This window comes from Heloderma suspectum, chromosome 4 (assembly GCF_057233095.1).
Source record: "Heloderma suspectum isolate Gila_16-S chromosome 4, 16-S_ref, whole genome shotgun sequence".
In the NCBI taxonomy this organism is placed as follows: Eukaryota; Metazoa; Chordata; class Lepidosauria; order Squamata; family Helodermatidae; genus Heloderma; species Heloderma suspectum.
In genome coordinates, this window is record NC_139461.1 from 93,075,095 (window position 1) to 93,101,422 (window position 26,328).

At 40.6% G+C, this 26,328-nt stretch overlaps 1 protein-coding gene across 2 annotated transcripts; it reads left to right on the top strand.

Annotated features, from left to right (window-relative positions):
- The first annotated feature begins 574 nt into the window (after positions 1-574).
- SOCS6 (suppressor of cytokine signaling 6) lies at positions 575-26,222 on the top strand. Of its 2 annotated transcripts, none has more exons than XM_084849970.1 (2): positions 575-715; positions 22,540-26,222. In XM_084849970.1, the coding sequence occupies exon 2, from the start codon at positions 22,663-22,665 to the stop codon at positions 24,268-24,270; it is 1,608 nt and encodes a 535-aa protein (XP_084706096.1). In that variant the 5' UTR covers positions 575-715; positions 22,540-22,662; the 3' UTR covers positions 24,271-26,222. The 2 variants fall into 2 exon arrangements, with proteins under 2 accessions (XP_084706096.1, XP_084706095.1); XM_084849969.1 differs by lacking the exon at positions 575-715 and adding an exon at positions 1,224-1,388.
- Positions 26,223-26,328: the final 106 nt, after the last annotated feature.

The window sequence follows — 26,328 nt, forward strand, 5'->3', positions numbered from 1 at the left end:
CTACAATATGGAGAGCTGCAGTCTATGCTAGCACCTATGCTACCATGCTGCGTGTGGTGGACCGGGCCTTTGTGTCCCCCAAACCTCCCCTGGCAAGTCACATCCCCTCCCCTCCCCTCCTTCCCCACGCTTGTCGTTTTGCTTCTCCCCTCCCTCGCTAAAGAACCTCCTACGGCCCCCGCAATATCCTCTAGACTTAACCACTCCCCAGCATCCAAATCCCCTGACCACACCAAACTTATCCCGGGCGCCCGCTTGCCCCATCTTTCCTACCCAAACGCTTCCGCACCCATCTCTACTCTTCTCCGGTTTCTGGTAAGCTGTGCTGCCGAAGCTGGCAACCTGTAGCGAGTTTGCACTCGCCACAACGCGGACGTAAACTTTGTTCCCCGTGGCCCTGCCCTCGCCACTGTACCCTCTCCGCCTTACCATGCGACGACCCGAGAGAACAGTTTCTTGGGGCGCAATCCTATGCGTGTCCAGACAGAGAAAAAAAAAAGTCCTACAACTCCCAGCATTCCCCAGCCAGCACTGCTGGCTGGGGAATGCTGGGAGTTGTAGGACTTTTTTTTTTCTGTCTGGACACGCATAGGATTGCGCCCTGACTCCGAAGAACTGAGTATGCTTACTTCCAAGGCAGCTGGCAGCAAGTCCCACCGACACTCGGGAGGCCGGACATGCATGGGGACGGATGGCAGCTCTAGATTATCGCAAGGTGCGTGCGCGCGTCCCCTCTCCAGCCCCAAGGGGGGATGATAAGGAGCCAGTGAGCGTGCACCGGAGAGCCTGCATCTTCTTCGCCCGGCTCAGAGTTGGGCGGATGAATGTACGCCGGCCGCGCTGAAATGTGCTGACTAAAGTGACCCCGGCTCCCCACCAAGGGGGGGGGGGGAGGCGAGAAACAAAAGGGGGCGGAGAAGGGGGCGAATGTCTGCGGGGAGCAGGAGCGGGGAAAGAGAGGGGGAGCGGGAGAGGCGACGAGGGGCTTCCCCGTGCATGGGTGTGGGGAGGGGGTGTCAGCCAGCCGGCCCGCGAATAGGCTGAAGAAGAGGCCGAGCGAGAGCAAGCGCCGACTTGGGCTCCGTCCCGTCGGCCGGGCTGCTGCAGGCGTGCGCGAAGCTTTCGTGCATGCGGGCTGGCGGCGGTAGCGGCCTCGCTGCCCCCCTCGCGCCCCTGCGAAGACGGGGGGTGAAGAAGAAGGAGGCGGAGGAAACTGCAACGCCAGGAGCAGGGAGGAGGAGGAGGAAGCGGCGGCGGCGGCGGAGGAGGAGGCGGTGGCCGACGACGAGAAGGGATCCTGGCGGAGGCGGAGCCGGCGCTCTAGCCCGGCCGGCCTGGACTCCCCGCAGCACCGCCGCCGCCGCCATCCCCATCGGCAGCAGCTCCCGGTGAGTCCGATGCACGTCGCCTGCCCTAGGCCCTTCCTCGGAGCCTTTCCTCCCAAGGCAGCGTGCGTGCGTGACGCAGAGAGAGGAGCCGGGCCTCCGTGGATCTTGGGGGAACAGGCCTGGAGCAGGGGAAGCTGCGGCCTCCAGTGAGGGAATCTGCCTGCCTGGCCTGGCTCTGCCCGGGTTCGCCCTCCGGTGGTCAGCCTCGCGCGCTCTCCCTCCCTCTCTCTCTGCCTTCTTTTGTTTCATCTGGGGCTTGCATTTGCACGGCCGGCGGGGCCTGTGGAGGGAGGGAAAGGGAGACGGGGCTGCGCTACGGCCTGCAATGGGACGGGGCGGACAGCGTGATGGCTCAGCCAGGGGGCTCTGCCCGCAGTTTCATCCCCGCCTCAGCGTAGCGGGTGGTGCCTCAGACAGCCTCCGCCTCGCTAACAAATGACCCCAGCCAGGAATGGCGAGATGTCTGCTCAAGGGCCACCCCATTCGTCCCAGATCCTAAAGGACCAGGTGCTGTATCTGGATCGGTTATCCTTTACAGTTCAGGGGCATCGGGGAGAGTCTGGCTCATAAAACTTCCCCACAGCGTTACGCCCTCCTTCCACCCAGTGTTTGTTTGTGTTTAACCCCCCCCCTTCCCCTTTCGCCACCCTTTCCAGTTTCAGATATTCAAGAACAAGGCTAAAATGCCATGTTTTAGCTGCTTCTATGTAGTTTTTAGACTCTCAGCAGGAAGGAGAAATAACATGCTGGGAGGAGAGGGGAAATGTTGAAACTGACGATGAGGAGATCCAAAGAACTCTGACACATCGAAGCTATAGCCCCATACTAGCCTCTTTTCTTCTTTCCCACGTTACAAACAATGAAAAGTCTAGACAATTGATACTGTCTTGAGGTAGGCCTCATACTTTCACAACCAACATGAGTTTAATGATTTTTCGGATGTAAACACTCATTAACAGAGCACATCATTCTCTCATTCCCCTCCATCTTGAAAAGTGTCTCTGACTTACATCTGAGTAGACAGTGGCTGTCAGGCTGGTCCCAAAGAGTAGACGGTTCAAAATATATATATATCCATTGGACAAGCTTCAGTGTTTATAGTAGTATGCAAGTTTTCCAGTTGTACAAAACTGTTCAGGCAGAAGGTGATCTAATATTTTTTAAACCATCTTTGTATTTAAACTTTTACTAAACCTCTTTTTCACACTGTTTGCTTTACTTTCCATCCTAGTATCCTACAACCATCCATAATATATGTTATGTATCAAGGTTCATAGATTGACAACATTCTGATAGTGGAGGGAAGGACCATTGATCAAAATAGGGAAAAATGTGACAAATGATGTAAAACATGTTTTTTTAAAAAAAAAAGTAACATTTTTTGCATGCTTTCTTGTACCATTAATACTTATTTCATTTTCTAAAGTAGTACCATGATTCCTCTTGTTCTAATTCTAAGGGCATTGTATCCAAGTAAATGCACTGTACTCACAGACTTTCAAAAATAGCACAGCTAATAGAGAATATTTTTGTACTGAATATTAAAAAATGGCTTTAAATGTAAAAATGGATGCTAAGACCTTCTGCGAAGTATGTAATTTGCCAAACAGCAACAACAAAATCCATTCTCAGTAACGGAGTAATCAGTTATGGGTCTTAAACAAGATTCTTCACCCTACCTCTCCTTCCTGAGCACAATGGCCCAATTTATCAGTAGGGTGGAGGACATCTGTTTAAGATTCTGTGCTTTCAATATGGCCTTTGAAGGAGTTTCGTTTAGGGATACTGACAATCTGATTCCCTGGATACTGGCCTCCTGACATAGATGCTGCTTATTCTGAGTGTTGATGCCCTTAGCAGATAAACAGTCTACAGAGAGCTCTTTTTCAGACATCTTAAAAAAACTGAAAACAGATTGTATTCTTGATGCTATAGCTGCATTCTCCCAGATCAGTGCTAGTAGAGCAATATCCCATCCTGTTCCCATGGTGGGAACAGTAGGGGTGAGAGAGTACCTTTGTGCAAGATGGGCTGCCTCTTTGCCTTCTTCTTCTTGTGTTTTAAAAGAGGTATGTAACATTGTGCTAGAAAGAACGGGTGCACAGCCTAAAACTAAATGTTAGTCAAAAATAAATAAATGATAGAAGAATTTTCTGCAAGGAAGAAATTGTATTAGTTGGTGTTCACCAGATTCCCACCCCCTGCCATTCTCAAAATGCTGTATGAGGTGCTCCTGCTGCTGTGGCAGAATCGTGAGAGCTTAATCTCATTAAAAGAAAGAAACCTTAAAACGTCTCAAAGTGACATGGAGGGAGTTTGTCACTTGCCACCAGTGATGTCATGAGTGCCTATGATGTTGCATAAGCACAGTACAAATGTCACTCTAGAAAGCAATGAAAGAGTTGAGCGGGAATCACATTTTTTCCATCAACAAAATATTGCAATGTTGATTTGCTGCAAAAACTAAGTAACAACTTTGCATTTATTGCACAGTTGAATAATTATCTTTAAAGGTGCTTAAGGGCGCAATCCTATGCATCTTTAGACAGAGAAAAGGCCTATAACTCCCAGCATTCCCCAGCCAGCAAAGCTTTTCTCTGTCTAAACATGCATAGGATTGCACCCTAAATATACTTGGGCTTACTTCCCTATATATTTCTATTGTCATCTTGTACTCTACTCCATTCTTGTACAAGCAATGTATTCTCCCCTCCTTTAGAATTAATTTCCCTCTTCTGTGTTTGCACTTCCTATATATAGTAAAAAGTAATACTCTTTTCTGTACTTCACTGCATCATGATCCAGTATGCTATATCAGTTACTTTCTGTTCTTTATATCGTCAACTTTCATAATTACCCAGCCCCCAAACTTGCTTATTTTATATTGCACTTCATTAACTTGCTAAATTTATTGACTTCCCCCAACTTCAAATGTAGAGATTGAAAGCAGCTGACATATTGATAAACTGAACATAAGGCGAAAAGGTACTGGGATATACTAATTAGTTATCTTTTTTGGAAAGGCTACAATTTTATATTTTTATATATTCAGATAAATAGAGGCATTTGATTTCATGTTTAGTATATGAGCAGTATCCAAAGCTGTCCTTGCATTTGCAAGAATGACTGCTAGCACAGTGGGGAGCTAACACTTCCTAGAGTAGCTGGAAACTAGACAAAAGCAGCATTTCTGGTCAGCAGAGCTCGCAAAAGGGGGACCCGCTGACCACTAGTTCTGGAAACTCTAACTTCAGCTAGAGTTGCTCTAGGTAGTGTTAGCTTCCTGGTGTGCTAGCAGTTGTATCAGCTAGTACATTCTAATGAGTGCTGGCAAACTGCCAGCTTTGGATACTACCCCATGTTTTAATTAAATCCTAGACAAGTTTGACATGAGACTGCCTGTTGGTACATCAGGGATTTTAGACGTATGAATTCTCTCTCCCCTGTTGAGCTCAAGATCCAGTGTACAGTATTTAAAAGCTGGAGTCTGATCATATGCGTGTTTAGGTAGAAAAAGGTCCTACTAGTTTCAGTGGGACTTCTCAGTATGTGTGCATAGGATCGCAGCTTTGTCTGTAATATGTATATGTGTGTTATTAATAGCACAACTCTGTGCGCATACATCTGGGCGTAAGTGCCATTTAACATAGTGGATATGTGTGTGTGTGTGTATACATAGACATATGCCTTTTCTGTAAAATACTCCAATGGGGTTTACTTTTTCAACTTAATGGCAGTATAAAGAACTAAACAGTGACCATAAAACTTTATCAAAGCATTTAAGTGAAATAATCATCATTATATGGCACTTGAAATTGTGTGCCTAGAAATACACATAAGAGGCAGCATTAGAAGACAAATTTGATTTGTTGTTCACCAAGCACTCCAAGTGAAGTACATAATGCATTACATTTACAGTAGCATCAAGCAATAAAGATACCCTAAAGGAAAATGCAGCTGATGTCATGTAAGTGACTTCAGGTGACAAGTTACATGTGCCTCTTTTTAACAGAAGATATGAAGTTATCAAAATAAGTCTCATTGAGTTCCTGGAATGAAATATTCATTAATCATGTTGAATAAGGCAGTGATGTCATTCACAAAATGTATGCCTCTGATCTTCCAGCAGGTAACCACTATGATGTTGGGCATGTTGTATTTCAAGTAGTAAGAGGAACATTCTAGTGAAAGTATTTAATGGGTAACAATTTGGGTGATAAAAGATGCAGGCTGTTTTAAGGCTGTAGAATCCTGGTCAGGGTTAAATTTAACAGCAGGCATAATTTTGAATTGACCAAGTGCAGGAGGGCCAGCTCAGCAACATTAGATCCATCTATTGACTTGTTCTTGTGTAAGCTGTGACACAGGAAAAAAAGCCCCATTACCTTTCTTTCTCTTGTGAACAGCAAAAGAGGTTTTGATAGAGCTCCTGTTACTTTTCAAGGGAAGGCATTAAAGTGTCCTTTGCTTGTGTGTTACAGTGAGCACCTAAGGCTGCAGTCCTGTACACAGTTTCCTAGGGCAAAGCCCCATCGAATGCAGTGGGACTTACTTCTTAGTACACATGCGTAGGATTGCACTGTAAGGTGTATTATGGGGAGAGGTTTGCCAAAACATCTCTTACTCTATCCTGTGAAAAGGTTGCTTGGGTTTTCAATGTGGTACCCATGGGTACCAATGTGCCACACACAGACACCTTGTCTTGACACCTGCCAGGTTCTCTGCCCTTCCTGATTTGTATTTTATTCATAAGTCTTTATAACATTAAAAATACTTTTCTTTTAACTGGGAAGCTGGTATGCTGCAAAGTTAAGTGCTGCCCTCTAGTGCCATCTTTATTTGGGTTCAGAAGAGAGAAGAATAGTTTTGGGGTTTGTAGCTCATCTCTGCTTAGTCTCACCAGTTTGCCTTCTGGGAAATTAGTGTTTTGTGACTGGCTTTTTCCACTGTGGCAACAGTTTTATGAATGGGCAAGCCCTCCTCCATGGCAGTCATTTTGTGAGAGCACCCATGACACTCAAAATTCCATTTGTGCCTACTGACCCCAAAAACATTGGGGACCCATTAATGAGTCCTATAACAGAGGGCTGGTTTTTTTACATTACTTGATGCCTCATTATTTTACTGTTTAATAGTTGATCACGCACAACTGAATGTATGAACTAATCCCATTGTATTAATATGAAAGGTGATATGAAAGTTCTACATGCAGTGCTTGATCTGTGATGGCGCATTAGTCACCACGATGCTGCAGTTATCAGGTATATATGATATATATCATTCATATATATATATATATAATATATAGCAATGATATATATGAGCAAACTGGCCTTTTGCGTCAGCTTTATAGAATAAAAATGAAAGTACGCTGTAGTAATCTTTTGGCTGCTTTGATTCTACAGTCAGTAGAAACTGTAGGGCTTGAAATAACAGAGAATTTGAACTCCAAGAATGTGTATTGATGTTCCTGTTAATCTAATGGGTTAAAGACTTAGGGCTCAATCCTATGGCCGCTAGTCAATAGATAGTTGGCCATAGGATAGGTTGGTTCCTCGGAACCGACCTCAGAGCCCACACTCCAAGGTTAGTTCCCTGAGGACCAACCTCCATGCCCACCCACACTGCCTTGTAGGCAGCACAGATCAGCTCCGCGCTTGTAAGAGGAGTGCAGAGCAGCGAAAATGGGGCGTTTGGTGGGGTGGGCGGATGTGCCTTTCCGACGCTTCCTATGCGTCATCCGGCATCCCCCCCCCCCCTCCGACTCCTGCGGCTAGATAGTCAAAATTGGCTGTCTAGCTGCGAATACAGGGCAGCTGAAGAGCAGAGGGGAAGATCCCCTCTGCGCTGCTCCTGCCCTGCATTGGATAGGCAGTCGCCTCCAGGTTTGGAGGTGGCCGCCTATCCCAATAGGATTGCACCCTTAGGAAATTATACATATGCATTATTGTTGTAAAATGCATGGAGGGACTTAATATTTCCTTCATAAAATATGTGTATGTTTATAGAATGCCATTAATATTGGTAACATGTTCATATGCATAAAATGGGGAGTAAGGCTGTTTCCACTGTTTAGAATTATAGTGCATGGCACTTGTAAGTAAAGAGCTGGAATTTGGTGGCACTTTTCATCTGACATTTTTTTAAGGTTTTTTTTTTAATGATAGGGAAAAAGCTGGGATGGAGAAAACCATGCCTATTGTGTAAGACACAGATGAGAAATCTAAAGTGATGGGGGCTGCTGATGGGGGCTTGCACAACAGCCAGTTTGGGGGTCTAGACTAGGCTGTGTGGGAAGGGATATGACAGAGCAAGAGAAATAAAAAAACTGAAAGCAGGCAATAAGAGGAAGTTGGTAAGAGGAAGTTGGGTCTGATGCATAGAAAATGGAAGACCACGTTGAAATGTGAAATTAGTTATTGTTGATAATAGACCTATAGCTACATAATTTGCTGGTTATTTGGAATTAACATGGAAACTTGGTCTTCTTCAGCTCTGTAGGATGTAGTGGACATCAAGCCACAATAAAGCTCTGCAGTGTACATACTATTGGCTGGAAAGTCCAGCCACTCTATTTGTAAAAAACAACAATATTCCTTCGTAATCCCCACCCATGTATTCCTTAGACTGCCTACAGATGCAATCCTAAGTATATTTACTTGGAAATATTCATCAGTGAACTCGGGGAGACATCTCCAGATCAACATACATGGGATAAAGCTGTGTGTATATTAGAGTACATTCACAGCATCACTAAGATTGCAATCCTAGACATACTTACCTGGGAGTAAATCCAGTTGAACTCAGTGGGGGTTACTTCTGAGTAGACAGATATAGAATTGCACTATAAATTTGGTGTACTTGCTTCTTAGCACACTTTAGCCACCTTTTGTATTCATAATCATAATGTTATACTTCTCCCACATATATATACCTATCTGGACCCATGAGAGATCAAGTACACAGTTGGGAAGTTCTGTACTTTGTGCGAAGTGGAGATGCTCAGGTGGTGGTGGTGACCAAGAATGCTTTTTTTTTACCAGCCTGGGCTGGTGCACCAACTGCAACCCTATCTGGAGAGGATGGACTTCGCTTCAGTTATCCATGCTCTAGTGATATAAAGCCTGGATTACTCTAATGTGCTTTATGAGGCGCTACCTTTACAGATGATTCAGAAACTTCAACAGATCCAATTGCAGCTCCTCATGTGCTGGTGGGTACCAGATCGTTGGATCATGTGACACCTATATTGTACCCATTCCACTGGTTGCCAGAGCATTTGTGGGCCCAATTTAAAGTACTGGCATTGGCCTTTAAAGCCCTAAGGGAGCAACCCTATGTGGATTGACGGTCACCTCCAACCCCGGGAGTGACCACCTATCCAGTCCAGGGCAGGAGGAATGGTGAGGAGTGGATCTCCTCCTCACTCCCCCTCCCTGCTTTTGCAGCTAGACAGCTGATTTCAGCTATCTAGCCACAGGGGTGTGGGAAGCAGTGGCCAGATGACACCAGCATTTCTGAGCTTTCTGCCTTGCCCCGCCCCCAGGAATGCCATGTTTTCGCTGCTCCATGCTGCTCTTACAAGTGCTGCCTACAGGGCAGCGCATGAGGGGGTGGGGGGTTGGTTCTCCAGGAACCGACCTTGGGGTATGGGCTCCGAGGTCAGTTCCCAGAAACCTGTGGCCGTCTAGCCACTGACTAGCAGCCATAGGATTGTGCCCTAAATGGTTCTATCTGGTTTTAATTGTTAGTTTTGATCTTGTTGTTGTTTTGTTGTTGTTGTTGTTGTTGTTTTATTATTATTATTTTATGGTTTTGCTGTATGCGACTTTGCAAGGATTCTTTCAAAAAGATGGCTTATAAATCTTTCAATGGTTTAAAATATGCAGCGATGATTTGTGTTCAGTGGAGCTTCCTGCCTTTTAATTGTGTTTAGGATAGCAACCTTGGAAATCAGTCTGTTTATGGTTATTTCTATATAATGGTCAGAAAATTATAGGAAATGAGTACAAAATCAGGACCGCTAGGGCAGCCTTAAAAAGAAAATCCCACATTAATGCAGGCTACTAGCTTTCTACCAAACAGATTGGTGGAGGAAGGATGGAGCTGAGGTTGCAGCTGGTGAAGGAAGGACAGGGAGATCCATCCTCCACCAGCCGACTCCCTCATATGCATGGAATTCCTTGTTGCCTATGGCTGCCAGGCAAGTTGTTAAACACAAGGCTAGTATACTAGCCTCTCAGTGACTCATCTCCATCAGAAGGTGGTTTTTCCTGCCTCCTAGGGCAGTTTCACATACATTTGTCTAGCCTCAAGGTTATGTAGGCATTAAGTATTCAGATGGGGCCTGTATAGTGAGTAAGTATGTTTCAGATGGTTGAAGAGACAAAGCTTGACACTGTAAATTGATTTTGGTATAGGATCCAGTTGTATGGCATCCCAGTGAAATTGACTGAGTATGCACACAGATGCAGGCAAATTTTTTGGACTTGCATTAGATTGCAATTATGGCCAAAAAATTCTGTTCCACAGCCAATTGTCTCAGCTGCATTGTCAGTCTTACAGATCTTTGTAAGCATTTATGGTAGCAAAACCTCATTCGTACATTACTAAATCAAAATGGAATTTCTTTCTCTAATATCTGCTAGTTGAAGACTGCAAAATATAAAAATATGACATTGAAACCTTTGTTCTCTTTTGGAGGGGTGATTAACTATTCATGTAATAGTGCTGACATTGCATTCGCATCACTTGCGTTTTATTTTTTTCCTTTAAAGAAAAAGACAAAAAAATAATTGTGAGGTTTTGTTTGCACAGCTCTCAAAGTCAGTCGTCCACTCTGTCCACATTACACAACTCAGTGAGTTTCAGAGAGCAATCCTAAGGGCTTGCCACTTTATAGACCGAGCACTCTGAGATTGGAGCCTTCTGTCTATCCCATGCTGTGCCAGGCAGGGCAAGAGGCACAATGGAGCAAAAATGCCTCATGTTTCTTCTGACAGCCATTTGCCTTTGAGCCCATCCAGCTTACTGGCTGATCTGGGGGCATGGCTGGGAATGGAGAGGCTTGTGGAACCTATGGACCCATGGCCTCTTCATTGTCTGCTCCCCCTGTCCTTCAGCATGCCCCCTACCTACCCTCCGTGACACTCTTCTGAGATCGCAACAGCAATATTGGAAGAGAAGCTGCAGCAGAGCTTACTGTGATGGGTGGGAGGGGTGATGAGAAAAAAAATCCTCATTCAGATGTCCTCTCCCAAAGTCATAGCAGTGTGTATTGCTTCAGGAGGGGAAATCTGCATTATCCTATCGTCCCTGTGCGGGACCATAGGACTGCTCTGTAAGAGTAGTAAGAGGTTCACCCTGGAAAAATTACTTTTGCAGAACTTTGTATTTGCAGCAATACCAAACTTGTCATGCAAGTTGCTTAGATAAAGTGAATATTTAGGTTTAGAGCAGTGCCCCAGACAGTTGTTGGGTTAACTCTTTTTAGGACTAAGCCTCTTGTACAGCTTCTGTGAGCATAAATTTACTAATTCCATCTGTTTACATCTGCAAGTATTTATAGGATTGGCAGATTAAGCATGTTTACTCAGAAATAAGTTTCACTGAATTCAGTGGGGCTTGCTCCCTAATATGTGTTATTTAGGAGAAATAAACACTTTTGTGTTCCTACACAACACATTTATACGGAAGTGAGGACAACTCATTGATTATACTTTGTCATGTCATGAAGATTGGTTCAGTTGCCTTCAAGGTTTTTCCAGAGCAAACAGAGCCATTTCTCAAATTGATTGCTGCTAACTATTTTAAACATCTTAGATAACAGCAGTGTGCCAAAAGCTGTACAGAAGAGACTTATAGTGTAGGTAGCTATGTATAGGACAAAGAGAAAGAGAGACAATATAATGAGGATGCATGGTTCTGTTGCTCTAGAAATCAACCTTGTGAGTGGAATTGAGGTGGCAGAATGCCCTTAGAAAATAAGTTCTAGTAATTTTTAGCCAGTAGGTAGAAAGCAACATAATAGTTAATGCATTGGAAGCAAATTGTTCCTACAGATTTTGTTAAGAGTTTTATGTAGTCAAATTCATTATCTGCAATGTTAAAAGGCAAGTAATTTCTGATCAAGAACTGAATTCTGTAAGTCACTGTTTTGTTTTCAATGGGGTATGATATTATGCTGTGATATCTTTAAATTTTGTATTATAAGTTATACATGGGTACTTCCAACACTTTTGGACAAGAGGAGGAACATGTGGCCCTCCAGATGTTGTTGGACTGCAACTCCCATCCGTAACCAGCATAGCTAATAGCAAGGGATTATGGGAGTTGCAGTCCAAGAACATTTGGAGGGCCATACATTTCCCATCCCTCCTTTAGGAAGTAAGAATAGTTAATGATTGAATCCTAGGGTTTTTGAGGAGAAACCATGAATCCCATTTTGGAAGCTCTTTTGGGGTATCCAGAACAGCTATATTTCCTGGGATATGTCCTTGGAACAGTTAGCTCAGTCTAGAGGATGGTGTCCTTTATTCTTGTCCTATCTTTTCCCCCAGAAAGAGGCACTCACTTCCCCCATAGTGTTCTTCATGATGTCTGGAGAGACATTACTAGAGAAAACTTGTTCATACTTTTGTAATTATTCCTTCATACAAAAGCTAAATTAGCTCTCTTGGGATTGAAATAATCCCATTTAGTATTTTAAAAGCAAAGAGTCACCTGCCTCCTCAACCCCTTTCAACAGATTGACCCATATGAATACTACAATTATGTTATAATAGTTACAGCATTATAGGTATTTCCTTAGTTCTGACAATAGGTTTCACATTGCCAGCTACCAAAATGGTTTTTCAACGACATTTTCATGAGTGAAACTGACCATGTACCAGGAAATAACATCAAATAGTCAAGTAAGGCTGCAGTCCCATAATACTTACCTGGGAGTAAGTCCAGTTGATCTCAGTGAGATTTACTGCTGAGGATTGCACTGTAACAACATTTAACAATTAGTAATGTCAAATTATTTCAACAGGGGTAATAACTCCTTTACTGCAAAGTACCTATTGCATCCTTTGAAAACAGATGCATGTCTACACAGGTCAATTAGCACTATTATTTCGATATATATGTGGAATCTATTTCCCAGTTTCATATACCAGTATCCTGTATATGGTTTTTGATTTTGACATATTGTCATCTGAACCACATTGTATTAAACTCGGAGTATAACTTGATATAATTGCTTAACAAAGCACACTTGTGGATATTTCTCTTCCGAACAGTTCATGAGTATTTTAAAATATTTGCAAATTAGTGGCACCTTGTAGCACAACAACATTGGTGTTCTCAGACTTTTTTTTTTTTAAGATGTGATTTCACTTTGTATGAGATGTAGTGTGATTGTAAATACTAAGGTGACATACGTTGCTGATTGTTAAGTATCACTTATGATATATGTATCACTTTTAACGGTTCTTAAAATACATAATGAGGATATCTTCATGTTGTAACACTTAAGGAACAGAGGCCTTTATGCTTCAAGTTTAATTGCAGATCTTAGGAAGAAGATGATAACAATATGACCTTTGCAAATTTGAGGTAACTTGTAGAAATGCTTGAAGTCACTTATCATAGACATTTCAACTTTTCTTCCCTAGAAAAAAAGTGTCTTTAAAACCTGCATGAATGGGAATAATTCATTTGCTGTGTTTTCTCCATCACTGTAAGCTAAGAAAGACTTCACTTGCTGAATTACTACAATTTCCTAAACTGTAGCTCCCATCCTGGATTGTTATAGTTGAGTTACTTGTGCTTTGTGTTTATTATGTGGATGCCATTGAAATAGCAATGTTTTCTAAATTCCTGTGGTAGGACTAGGTAAATGTTTGCGCATTAAAGGCACAATCCTGTGCATGTTTAGACAGAAAAAAGTCCTACAACTCCCAGCATTCTCCAGCCAGCATTGCTGATTGGGGAATGCTGGGAGTTGTAGGACTTTTTTTCTGTCTGAACATGGTTAAGATTGCACCCTAAGGGCAGCAAGTGCCCTTAGCATGCCCAGCATGTCCCACCCTAAGATGATTTTTCAAATATATCCTTGAAAATTATTTCTCAACCAATATATGCAGTTTATGGGAACTATCTAGCAATTGCAAAACAGATGTGTCATTGTTTACTTATTACATGCACAGCAGTCCACAACCTCATAATGTCAGAATAGTAATTTGAAACTCCTTCATAGAACTTTGTAGGAACCTGTAATTAAAAACACAAATAACAGGCTTTGTTGCTAGGTAGTAAATTCAATAGCACTCATACATACACACTTTTTTCCTGAGATATGGCAGCTGACCATGTCCTTTAACAGACCTGATTTGGATGTGAAATCATGAAAATTTCAGTATATTTGTTCCGTATTTGTGCGCCAACAGAATACCAGGAGTTTTCATAACTATATAAGAAGAGCCATGCTGGATCAGACCAAAGGCCTACTAGTCCAGGGTTTTGTTCACACGGTGGCCAACCAGATGCCCATGGGAAGCCCACAAGCAGGACATAGATCAGCAGCACCCTCTGTCTCACGTCTCAAGGGTTTTTTAACCCTTACATAATTCACGGTCCTCGGGTTTGGATGATACAACAAGCAGCAGCCCGCGGCTTGAACATTAAATGTTAAACAAGCCATAGTGGCCAGTGGTGATTGTGAGAACTGAGTCAAAATATAGCCATCTTGACTAATAGCCATTGATAGCCTTATCCTGCATTAATTTGTCCAATCTCCCTTTAAAGCCACTTTTCTCTCAGATTCCCCTTTCTCTAATTTTCTTTGATTCCCTCTTCCCCTTGCAATCCCCAGTGCCACCTCCCATGCACTTTCAGAGAGTTGGAGGAAGCCTCCGCCAATCCCAGTTTCCTCTGTGAATCGCAGAAGCTTTTACGTTTGTGGAAGGGGCAAGTCTGGACCCAACCTATAATCTTCAAAATGGAGATGCACCTTTTGACAAGCAGTCTATTTACATAAGTGATCTTTAAATATTTTTGTCAAGCTGGCTGAACGTGACTTTATATCATTTGGTAAGATTTGCTTTGTTTTGACTTTTAGCTCTTAAACGCTGTCAATATGCCAAAGGATATTTAGTTGAAAAGAGGACAACAGGAGATTTCTATAATTAGATATTTCTAGTGTAGTTCTTTACTGATATAATTGACCGTATGTTACCTGTATAGATTCTATACTGAGAACTGAAGTATACTTTATACCCAAGGTCAAACACACAACCTCCCTGGGAGGCAAAAGCAACTTGCAAAGGATTTGGGGCAGGAAAATGGTGGGCCTTTGGGGCCTGTTTTTTTTTTTTTTTTTAAACCTGGGCTAACACTAGCATCTTAACAGGGTCTGTAAGCTTAGTTCCTAGAACCTTCATTCTAGCACAAGAATAAGTTATTTTGTATTTGGCTGTCATTTTGTGTACGAGCTGTTTTACTATTTAATGATGCAAAATGTTTTCATACATGATAAATTTTTGTGGTCTTCCTGTCACTTTCATGCCTATTCGCAAAAGTGAATCTTCCAGCAGGTTTTATAAAAGGTGCTAAGAGTTGCTGGTTGTGCTGAAAGAGCATGTGTTGATAGGCAGGTTTTCCTCTTGAATCTAGATGTTTCTGTTTGATTTGTAAGTATGTGTCAGTATGTCACCGTAGTATATATCAGCCTAGGCTGATACACCAGCTGTGATCCTATCTGGACAGAGAAAGCCTAGCTACAGTTATCCACTACTCTTACTAACCTCTCATGTGGATTGCTGCAGTGCATTATATGTGGGTCTGCCTTTGAAAATGTCTGGAACCTTTAGTTGGTAAAAAAAATAGGGCAGCAAGATTGTTAATGGGGACTGGCCAATATGATCGTGTTATGCCAAAGCTTTATGATCTGCACTGGCTTCCAGTACATTTCCAGTTACTGTATTTATTTTTAAGTGTTGTCTTGTAAAGCGCCCAGAGAGCTTCAGCTAATGGGGAGTATAGAAATGTAATAAATAAATAAAATAAATACATTAAGTTGGGCCCTGAGATGTTTGAAGCAAGAATGGGAAGTTTTCAAATCTCTTTAAAATGTGAGATGGCAAAGGATTGCATTTTTCTATTATTTTATGGTCTCTCGTTATTTCTTTTCTACCCATTAACTTCTCATTGTTTTATTAAATTTGTATTTCACTTTTCCTCCAAGGAGCTCAAGGCACAATACTCTAGCCCATTTTATCATTAGAAGAACCCTATAAAGTAGATTTGGACGAGATATTGTGATCGCCATCAAGTGAGCTTCATGACTGAGTAAAATTTGAACCTAGGTCCCTTCAGCCCAAGTCACTTTAGTCAGTCTGTTTTATTTTGGGATATAAATCCATATACAGTGGCAAAAATATAGACATCTAAATAAGAGTAAGAGGAATAAGAGTCTTTAGGGTATAAATTGTATCTTTATTTGGAAATAGTATTAGGGAAATCCAATCTTGTTTTTCTCTGAGTTCAAAGAAACGCCGACAAGCCATGAAAAGTATCTTAATAGGACTTAATGATCCCTATATATCATTCAAACCATTGTGTGGGTTCTTAAGGTTAGTATAAATCAGGGGTGAAGAGCAGGTAGATTTCTGGGTGATTTGCAATTGATCAGCAAGGATTACTGACTCCCAACTGTTTAACTAACAGCAACAAAATGACACTCCCACCTTATATATACACACACACACACACACACACACAGTGTTATACTGCTGAAATAAAGTTTTTGGTAGGTAAGAGTGGATGTTTGTGTACATGGATTATGAATCCTATTCAGTTCTAGAAGTGAAAAACAATTTCCCAGTCTTAAAATTCTTCAATTCTAAGTGTGTGTCTTTTGCACCAGTCTCCAGGTAGGAGATCCTGCAACCCTAAAAACTGTTCATCCCTGACATTAAATCATATTTTGGCATGATGTCTGAACTGAGTCTTTAAAATTATGTTGAGGTTATCATCATACACAGAGGCCTGGTTCAAATGTAATGACAAACCATGGTTTGTTGTTATGAAGATGAGCCTGGGCGAGCTTCAGACTCATGCATTTCCTCCTCTCCATGTGAGAGAAGGAGACTGAAATCTTTTACAGTTGAACTAACCCCAGTTGACCATTAAATCTGAACTCGGGAAACTAATTCGTTCCAAGTATGGTTAGTTAAAACAAACCATGATCAAATTGTGGCTTCTATCCACAGTTGAAAAATGAAAGCATTCAGTTACCTCCTATTGCATGTGAAAGGGGTGTGTGAGTGGTTGATTATCGAAAAAACTTATGAAGACCAAAGTATTGTCTGTTGACTTATTTGACCACAACAGATATTGTCAAGTATTCTAGCAAGCTTTGATGCTCAAAGAATTGGCCTTCTACCTACTTAGCACAATTGCCTTTTAAAAAGGTTTTTAAAATAGCTATTGTTTTGCTTTATTTCTGTTTTGTAATTCTAGACTGACCTTGGTATTCTAGGTTAAATGCCTAAAAGTAGACTGTTTAGTGAACCATTTACACTTATGGAAAGTACCTAACGTTCTGCATTCAAATGGATCAAGAATGAGCAGTAGGCCAATTCTTCAAGCATCATGGAATGTTTGAAAATAACTAACTGGCTGTGATCAAACAATAGCTGGTCAGTTGACAATAAATGACTAGTCAGTTGACCAGTGTGCCAATCCTAAGCAGGATATTCAGTATTGAAAGCAAAAAGAATAATAGATAAGATCTAAAAAGCCTTGGCAAATAAAACAATCTTTAGTACTGAAAAGACTTCACACCAGATTAAACTTCCATGAAGAAAGCATCCCAGAACTGCGGTGCAGCAACCTAAAAGGCGGATGGGGAGACCTGGTGAAGGGCCTCCGAGGAAGATCTTAATAGTCAAGCAGGTTATGTTGGAGAATGCAATAATTAAACATCTGGAAAGAGGTTCAGATGTAGTGAGAAACTCAGCTTAATTAGAATACAAAATAGATGCTTCCAATCTCCTTTCAACTGTACCAAAGAGGAGGGAGGCAGATGCGAGTCCAACCTCTGTTGCTGCTTGGAATGCTGCTTAGCATACAATGGTAAACTATGGTGTAGTGTTACATCCAAACGGGGTTATTCTCTGTGATCATACTTCCTTTTGATGATGTGGAATTATGATCTAAAGCATAATGTTTGGGGCTGCACCTCAAACTTTCCTTAAATTTTGCAATTGATGCATTCGTCAAAAATTTTTGCATTTAAGTTAAGCAGGAAAGTACTGATGAATTTCATTGTAGGAAATCAAGTCATAATATTTCTTAACCACTAGATGGTTGTTTTAATTTGAATATAAACACATAATTTTCTAGGCATATGTTTAGCTGTTTACTATGGAAGGTCAGTGGGACCTTAATATTAATCTCAAGGTTAAACAGTAAGTCAGGGGCTGATCACTGCAAGGCCAGAGCCAAATCTGATGAAAATAAGAGAGTCTTCTCATTGAAATCAGTGGCTTTAGATCAGCTGTAATTGATTAAGTGACATTGTTTATCTTTGAGCAGGCACTTTGGTACTTTACAGCATACACAAGGTTATTCTGCAGATAGATACTTGCTTATATTTTCAAGGACCTAATCCAGAGTACTTTGTCATGACTCTTTTTAGAGCCATTAAGTATGAAAAGCTGTGTGCATGCAAGTACTGCATGTTAAGTGGTTTGTGGATCACGCTGTAAATGCTGTAGTAATACATTTGGTAATATTTTTTGAATCTTTTCCATTAAATAAATTGGCTGGCCAGACAAACTAATATCTGAAAGCACTATGGTAGATCTCAGCATTTATAAGCTTATAGATAAGGTGTAGGAGGAAGATATTCTGATGGGATAATTCAGTGACCTTTACACACTTTTGAAGTGCTTCTAATTGACCTACAAGTGTTGGAAAACTGCTTAGTTTGATACAGTGCTAAATACTTGTGGTAGACATTTTATTTACAACTCAATGTTTGTAGTTTCACTTTCTGTAAAAGAGCCTATGTTATGGTCTTGATCCTCATTAGGTCCAAGTTAGGTATGTTGGAGAAATCCGCAATGGGATCAAATGAGTTTGGATTTCTATGATCCAGCTTTTTCCAAGTTGCACGGATTCTGCGGACTTGCGGACCATTTTTTTACTTTCTGGAATTTTATGCAAATTTAGTCATAGAAAAATACATAAAATTTAAAAAACCACTGGTCAAAAATATGCATTTCTGCCATAGGCTAAACTTGAAAATGCACATTTGCTGGGGAGGATTTGCGCCCTTTTGCAAATGTGAATTTGCACAATTTCGGGAACTAGGGGGGAAAATCTGATTCTGTCAGTGAGTGGAAGACAGAACAAAAGGCACCTGACAATCCACGACGGAATGTATTTTACAAAATCCATACATCCCTAGTCCAATTAAGTTCTAGTGGGTGAAAAGTAACAGGCTGCAGGTTGCAAAATCATTGGGAGAGGATAAAATCTACCTGAAGTAACTGGGTTTACCCTGTGGGTTTTCTTGAGTATACTCTTTTATTTACTCCCCTCTCTCTCTCTGCTCTTAATTGTGGACATTTTGATAATCAGCAAAAGCCACTTCTCCCCTTGTGTCATGTTTGATCAGTTTCAATTATTATTATTTTTTAAGCTGTATTGGAACTACATAAGAATGTCTTGCTATTCTGAAGAGCTAGTATTTCAAAGCCTAAGTTAACCACAGTGCTGTGTGCATTTATTAAGATAAAAAATAGCAGAGGGGTAGCTTTGTTAGTCGGTTGTAGCAAAACAACAAAGTCTTAAAGATCAACAAATGTATTCTGGTTCCTGGGCTACGGTTTAGTCTTGTTGTTTGAACAAAAATAATTTTACCAGAAATTGTAACTGAAAATGAAATGCACAGATTCAAAATTTTCTTTTGTAAAGTATATTTGTTTTGAATAACATATTTTGGAATTTTCAAATTTTACTTTTATGAAAAATCAGACATGCACTCTTTTCAGCTGTTTATTGGGCATTCTCCAGAGCAGTTTTTTAGGAGCTGCCATATGGACATCTAAGTAATAAATGTGTTAATCTGAAACCCATCAAAGATGGTTCTCAGAGTTCTAGACATGCTGGAAATCTGAACGTTGTAAGCCAAAGCTGCATGAGAAAGCTTGTTCCAAGGATATAATTAAGATCTTCTGGACAAAAATATATCAGGAACAATCTAGGCTGCTGTCTGTTCATCATACAGAATTCTCTCAGTAATGCTCTGGAATATTAATGCTTAGTCTTAATGAAGCAGTTAGTAAGAACACTTGACACAAGTTCAGAAAATGAGTATCTTATGTGGCTGCATTAATTCAATTATTTTAGCTAAAGACATTTCATCATACTATTGAGTGACAGGTATTTAATTACAGTGACATGTGTTTCAGTAAGTCTTAGGCCATAAATACTAGAAGATCCAAGTCATGAAAAATAGTTACCTAGACACCCACCCAGAATGTTGCTATTTAGATTTGCTTGTTATAGCAGTTCTAAAGTTGCATTCCCTTCTCCTAGTAACAGGGTAGGTCTTGTCAGCCATTACTGCATGGTGAAATTTGGCTACATGCTCCCTTTCCACATGCAGGCAAATTGTGCAAATTATCTGACTCTGCATGCACAAATCTATATAGTCAAGTATTACTAGCTTACTTGTTTGTACAATTTCTCTTACAGTTTTTCCCAGTTGCTGGACATTTCAGTACCACAGTTTGTTATATAAACCTCTGATGAAAACTAGTGTGCACAATGTGGGTTTTTAGTTTTCTCTGGCCTTGATTGATGATAAAAGTGAAGATAGATGCTGTTCGTACAGACTTTATTTTGGGCTTTTCTGTAGACTCTAAAGCGGAGTCTATGGTCAGCTCACACAACATGATTGTACTCAGTTACCAGCATCAGAGGCACAGGTAGAGTTACATGGCTGTTGCATGTGCTGTCAGTCATATTGCATGATGCCCACCCATGTGTTAGTTCCTTTATCACACACTGGTAAAAAGCCTGCAAGTACAATAGCACATATTGGGCAGGTTCGGATGTCATTTTAAGCCACGGTGGCTTAATAAGTTACTCACAGTAGCTTATTTTTGAAGTAGTACACACATGCAAACTAATACGTTACTGTGTGTAGCTTATTAACCTACTGTACATAATCTGAGTAATTCCCTCTGTCCCGCCACAGTCTTCCCACCCTAACAGTGGTGCTGTTTCACCCATTGACAACATAGCAACAGCCTGCTTTAACCTTCCACAATATCCCAATGAGAGGGGAGCGGTGTACGGTGAAGTACAGGGGCTTGATTTAGCACTTCCAGCATCACCTGGAGAAGGGGGATGTGGGTCGAAAGCACTGGAAGTTTGCAAGATCGGGACCAAACTTCATACACAGCCTCTCCTAGTTGGGAGACACCTGATGCATCATCAAAACCCTGCACAATTCCTCACAAAGGAGTGAAAATCCCGTGTGCACCACAAGATGTGGGCCGCACTTGGCCTGCGTCAGGCAGCAGAATCCAATGCTTTTCCCTGTCCACCTTTCCTGGCCCAAAGTAGGAAAGGCCAGCAGGGGGGAAAGGGAGAGGGTGCTGGTTTGGCCCTGCATGGCTTGGGGCGCCTTTGTCACACGGCTACCAAACAATCCCAAGCCTTCCTCCCCAGCTGGGGATTGGTGGAGATTGCTGCACAATTGTTTGGACAATACCACCCACCTCTGCAGCTTCAAAGTTGGGAGGAAAACTAACAATCTCATATGTGCCAAGAGAGCAGCACTATACTCCATGGCAAGCAAATTTGCTGAAGCTTGCCAAGCATCCAGTCTTTTCTACTCATTCTGTATAAAGGGGAAGGATATTAAAGGGAACTTTGGAGTCTGGAAGCTTTGAGCTGTTACATCACATTTACTTGAATTAAAGCTTTGGCTGCATGTATGGTATCTCATTTTGGAGTTTGTTGTGTGTGTAAATGTGTACCCTATCTTTTAAAAATTGCTACCTGAGCAACTTTGAAAACACAAATAGTCAAACTAGAGTTAGAGAAATCTTTGGAAAAAAATTAATAGAAGCGCATTTTTAATATCAAGCTTTCCTTGGTTTTTCTTTATCTTTTGTGAAGTTCTTTATAACTTTTTTGTTCTTTTTTAGAATGTATACAAGAATAATAGTTTGTAGCAGCTAGGTGACATGCAGATGTATACTATAAAAGCATGAGATTCACTTAGAGCACAATCCTATACATATTTGCTCAAAAATAAGTCCCACTGAATTCAATGGGGGTTACTTCCAACCAGGTAAGTTGGCATAGGATTGCAGCCTTATGGCAGAATCCTGTGCATGTTTTGACAGAAAAAAAGTTCTATAACTTCCAGCATTCCCCAGCTGGCACTGCTGGCTGGGGAATGCTGGGCGTCATAGGACTTTTAAAACTTGCTTAGGATTGTACCTTTAGTGACTCAAAACATTGTTTGTTCTCTCATTGTCATTTTTCCTGTTCATTGAGTTAAGGAGCTGACACAGAGCCTGTACTCCCTTGTGTAACCACATAAAGGAAGATTTGTTAGTGCAATTTTTTTTCCAGTTTCAGTCTCTGTAATTATGTAGTGTTCTCCCAGTTAGAAAGATTTTTTTTCCTCCCCCCCCCCTTTTTTTTCTTTACTACAAAAGACTTGGCCTCAATTTAGTGCTCAGTGCAAACTATAAAACCGTATCCTCTTTTAAAGCCCTCACAGCACCAGCACCCTACTCTTTCATGCAGAGAAGGACTGTGGGTCCTTAGATAAGAAATTCAGCTCATCACTGTGGTTTTACTTTAAGTGGTGGGAGCAGAGTTGGCAAGAACAATTCTCCTCCGTCCCTCCATTACACTACATGCCTGGTTGACTGGTCTATTATGTACACTATGGAACACACACACACACATATATATACTGTGTGTGTGTGTGTGTGTGTATATATGATTTAATTATGTTGATTTTTACATTTTTTGCTTTTCTTTTAAACATACATGTCTTATATATTGCTCTACTGTAAAGAATGTATCTTTTGTGAAATTTATTTATTATTTGTTTGTTTGTATTCAGGAAATGGGTCTTGGAAGTTAAATGAGACTGGATATGGCACATCAATGAAGAAGCTCCTGCGTTCTATGTTTTAAGGGCAGACCTCTAGCAGAGTTAATCCGCCAGACCTGCTGTACTTTCATAATGAAGAAAATTAGTCTCAAGACCATTCGTAAGTCTTTTAATTTAAATAAAAGCAAAGACGAAAGTGACTTCGTTGTGGTCGGACAGCCATCACTGAATGATTTTGGAAAAGATGATTCCTTGTTTGGTAGCTGTTATGGTAAAGATTTAGCTACCTGTGACATCAACAGTGAAGATGAGAAAGGTGGCAAAAACAGATCAAAGAGTGAAAGCTTAATGGGTACGTTAAAAAGGAGACTTTCAGCAAAACAAAAGCAGAAAGGTGGCAAAGGTAGTACACCATCTGTGAGCTCTGCTGATGATGACACCTTTTCTTCTTCTTCTGCTCCAATAACCTTCAAAGATGTGAGAGCTCAAAGGCCTCTTAGATCTACATCCCTCCGAAATCACCATTATAGTCCAACTCCATGGCCCCTTCGTCCAACAAACTCAGAAGAAACATGTATAAAAATGGAAGTGAAAGTAAAGGCCTTGGTCCACTCCTCAAATCCAAGCCCTGCACTGAATGGTGTTCGCAAAGATTTCCACGACTTACAGTCGGACAATGTGTTCCAGGAACAAAACAATGCATTAAAAAGTACAGAATCTCAGAATGGAGATTTGCATCTCCATATTGATGAACATGTGCCTGTAGTTATTGGACTTATGCCTCAGGACTACATTCAGTATACTGTGCCTTTAGATGAGGGAATGTATCCTTTGGAAGGATCACGTAGTTACTGTTTGGATAGTTCCTCACCCATGGAGGTTTCAACTGTTTCTTCTCAAATGGGTGGTAGTGCATTTCATGAAGAAGAAATTCCAGTTAGTCAAGATGTTGTAGTTGCTCCAGATATCTTTGTGGACCAGGCAGTAAGTGGTTTATTAATTGGTACCACGGGAGTCATGTTGCAAAGTCCAAGAGTTAATCATAGTGATGTTCCTCCACTCTCTCCATTACTACCTCCAATACAGAATAATCAAATCCAAAGGAACTTTAATGGCCTGAATGGCACAGATGTCCATGTGGCTGAAAGTATGCGCTGCCATTTGAACTTTGATCCTAACTCTGCGCCTGGAGTTGGAAGAGTTTATGATTCTGTACAAAACAGTGGCCCTATGGTTGTGACAAGTCTCACAGAAGAATTGAAAAAACTTGCAAAACAAGGATGGTACTGGGGCCCAATTACGCGATGGGAAGCGGAAGGAAAACTGGCCAATGTTCCTGATGGTTCATTTCTTGTACGAGACAGCTCTGATGACCGCTATCTTTTAAGTCTGAGTTTCCGTTCCCATGGTAAAACTCTTCATACTAGAATTGAGCATTCAAATGGTAGATTTAGCTTTTATGAACAGCCAGATGTGGAGGGACATACATCTATAGTTGATCTAATTGAACACTCGATCAGGGACTCTGAAAATGGAGCATTTTGCTATTCAAGGTCTCGATTACCTGGATCTACAACTTACCCAGTCAGACTGACCAATCCAGTATCTCGCTTTATGCAGGTGCGCTCCTTGCAGTATCTGTGTCGCTTTGTTATACGCCAGTATACCAGAATAGATCTAATCCAGAAACTGCCTTTGCCAAACAAAATGAAGGATTATTTACAAGAAAAGCACTACTGAAGGCTAAATGGAAACCTTGCATCTTGCACTTTGGGAACAACAACAAAAAATTAAAGGAGAGAGATTGAAATACCGTTTACAAACTTTAATTTCTACCAGTTTTTTGCTGCCATAATTTCATTTTTGTGCGTAAAGAAGGGTAATGCATTTTTATTTGTTTAATGGGGTGGTCTGGGGTTTTCTTTTTAAAATAATTATCTCAAGGTTTTTTTAGAAGAGTGAAATTGCTGTCTTTTATTCAGTGTGCAAAATAATCACAATGTGAATGATAAAGGTTTTCCTAAAACTCCCCATCTCCTTTGCTGCTAATCCACTGTGATTTTTATGCATTCGAAGCACATTTCATGTGTTTTCAACCATAAGTAAAAGTTGAGACTTGATGGGATATGTTTTGTCTTCTTCAAATAGCCTGTTTTGTTTCTTCTTTTTTTAATTAAAAATGTTGTGGATAAAAAGTGCTGGTATACAGAATTTAGATGTATGCTTAAAATGATTTCCCAGTATCCTGATTAAAAACCATAAAGTTAACTGTGGGCTGAAGAGAATGTGTGACGTAACACAGTTATACAACATATTTTTGAAAGCCTCCTCTCCTAAACAGTTTCAAAGATTGTAGATATTGTTTTGCTTTTTTGTTAATTTTTAACCATTTTTAAAAGTTTTTAAAATGGCCTTTCAGAACAGACTTGGAAAATAGATATCGATATGTTCATGTTAATATTTAGACAAAGGGTAAAATGTAAATTAAATCATTCAAAATTATTTGATTTCCCTTTAGAAACTCTGATTTGGACTAAGCTATGGTAGCACATGGCAATATCATGGAAAGCTGTTTTTTCAAGATAATTTCAGTATTTTAGGTTTGTCAGTGATTTTTTTTTTTAAAAATTATTTCACTGAAGCTAAACATTACCCCATAATTGCTGTAAAAATAGGACGTTATCCAACCAAAGTTAAGCACATTCAAGTTCCATTAATTTCATTGGATGAGTTAAACATACGCTTAAATTTTCCCATAGAAATTGATGGGATTAAGAATTACTTAATTTTGCTGGATATGCCCTTAGTTTTAAATGCATTTTTCTTTTGTTCAGCATTAATTTTCCATAATTATATATCATTTTAATCAGTAAGGGGGGGAAGTTAAATTTATCTCTGAGTATGATTTTTTAAAACCTTGCATGTTTAAAAACAAGGATGAATTGATTACATCAAAAGCATCACCATAGGAAATGTTTCTGTGCATTACCAATTTCATTTCTAGTTAGCCGAAACAAGGAAAACTAGTTCCATTTAAAACGATTGGGATGGGAAAATCCATCAGGAACTGATTCTTCATTAGTATTTCTAAAACCTGTGTGCTCATGTATATCTCTCTTTCCCTTCAGTAAGCCTTGCACAGGGGAAGTTTCCAATGAATTGAAAGGGCTATAGATAGCCTAGTTTACACATCAAACCCAACATAGAGAAAGCTGGTCAGTGGGAAACACTGCAAATAATTTGAGCCCTGTTGATTTCAGTGTGGCAAGTGTAACTAACAGCGCAACTCTACATGTCTATGCAGAAGTAAGTCCCACTAAGTTCAGTGAGACTTGCTCCCAGATAAGTTGGTACAGAATTGCAGTCTAGCTTTCTCTGAACTGGGGCCATTATGATTTGTATTCATGGGACTGCTTCTTCAGGATGTTCCCAGGTTGAACATTGTAGTGTGGAAAAGAGATATACGTATTTTTATTAGGAAAGATCCTGTGAATCAAAATCTTAACACATAGGCAACCCAACTCTTCTGAAAGAAATTGTACAATTTGGGATGTGTTTTTAAGGTTACAGAATTAATTTCATGCCATTTTCATGTGTTACCTTATTTTTTGCTACTCCCTGAAATTTATAGGTATGAATAATTTTCTTTTTCATTTTCCCATCTAAATAATTTGAATACATTTCTGTTTAGTAAATAAATAAATAAATAAATTAATAAATTAATTAAAGGGTGATGAAGTTTTGAGAAATCTTCGTTTTTGGATAATTCTCTCTTGCTTGTTCTACCTAGCCTTTTTT

Bases quoted from the DNA above. Each gene is read 5' to 3' on its own strand.
- SOCS6 (XM_084849970.1), top strand. From the start codon at position 22,663: ATGAAGAAAATTAGTCTCAAGACCATTCGTAAGTCTTTTAATTTAAAT.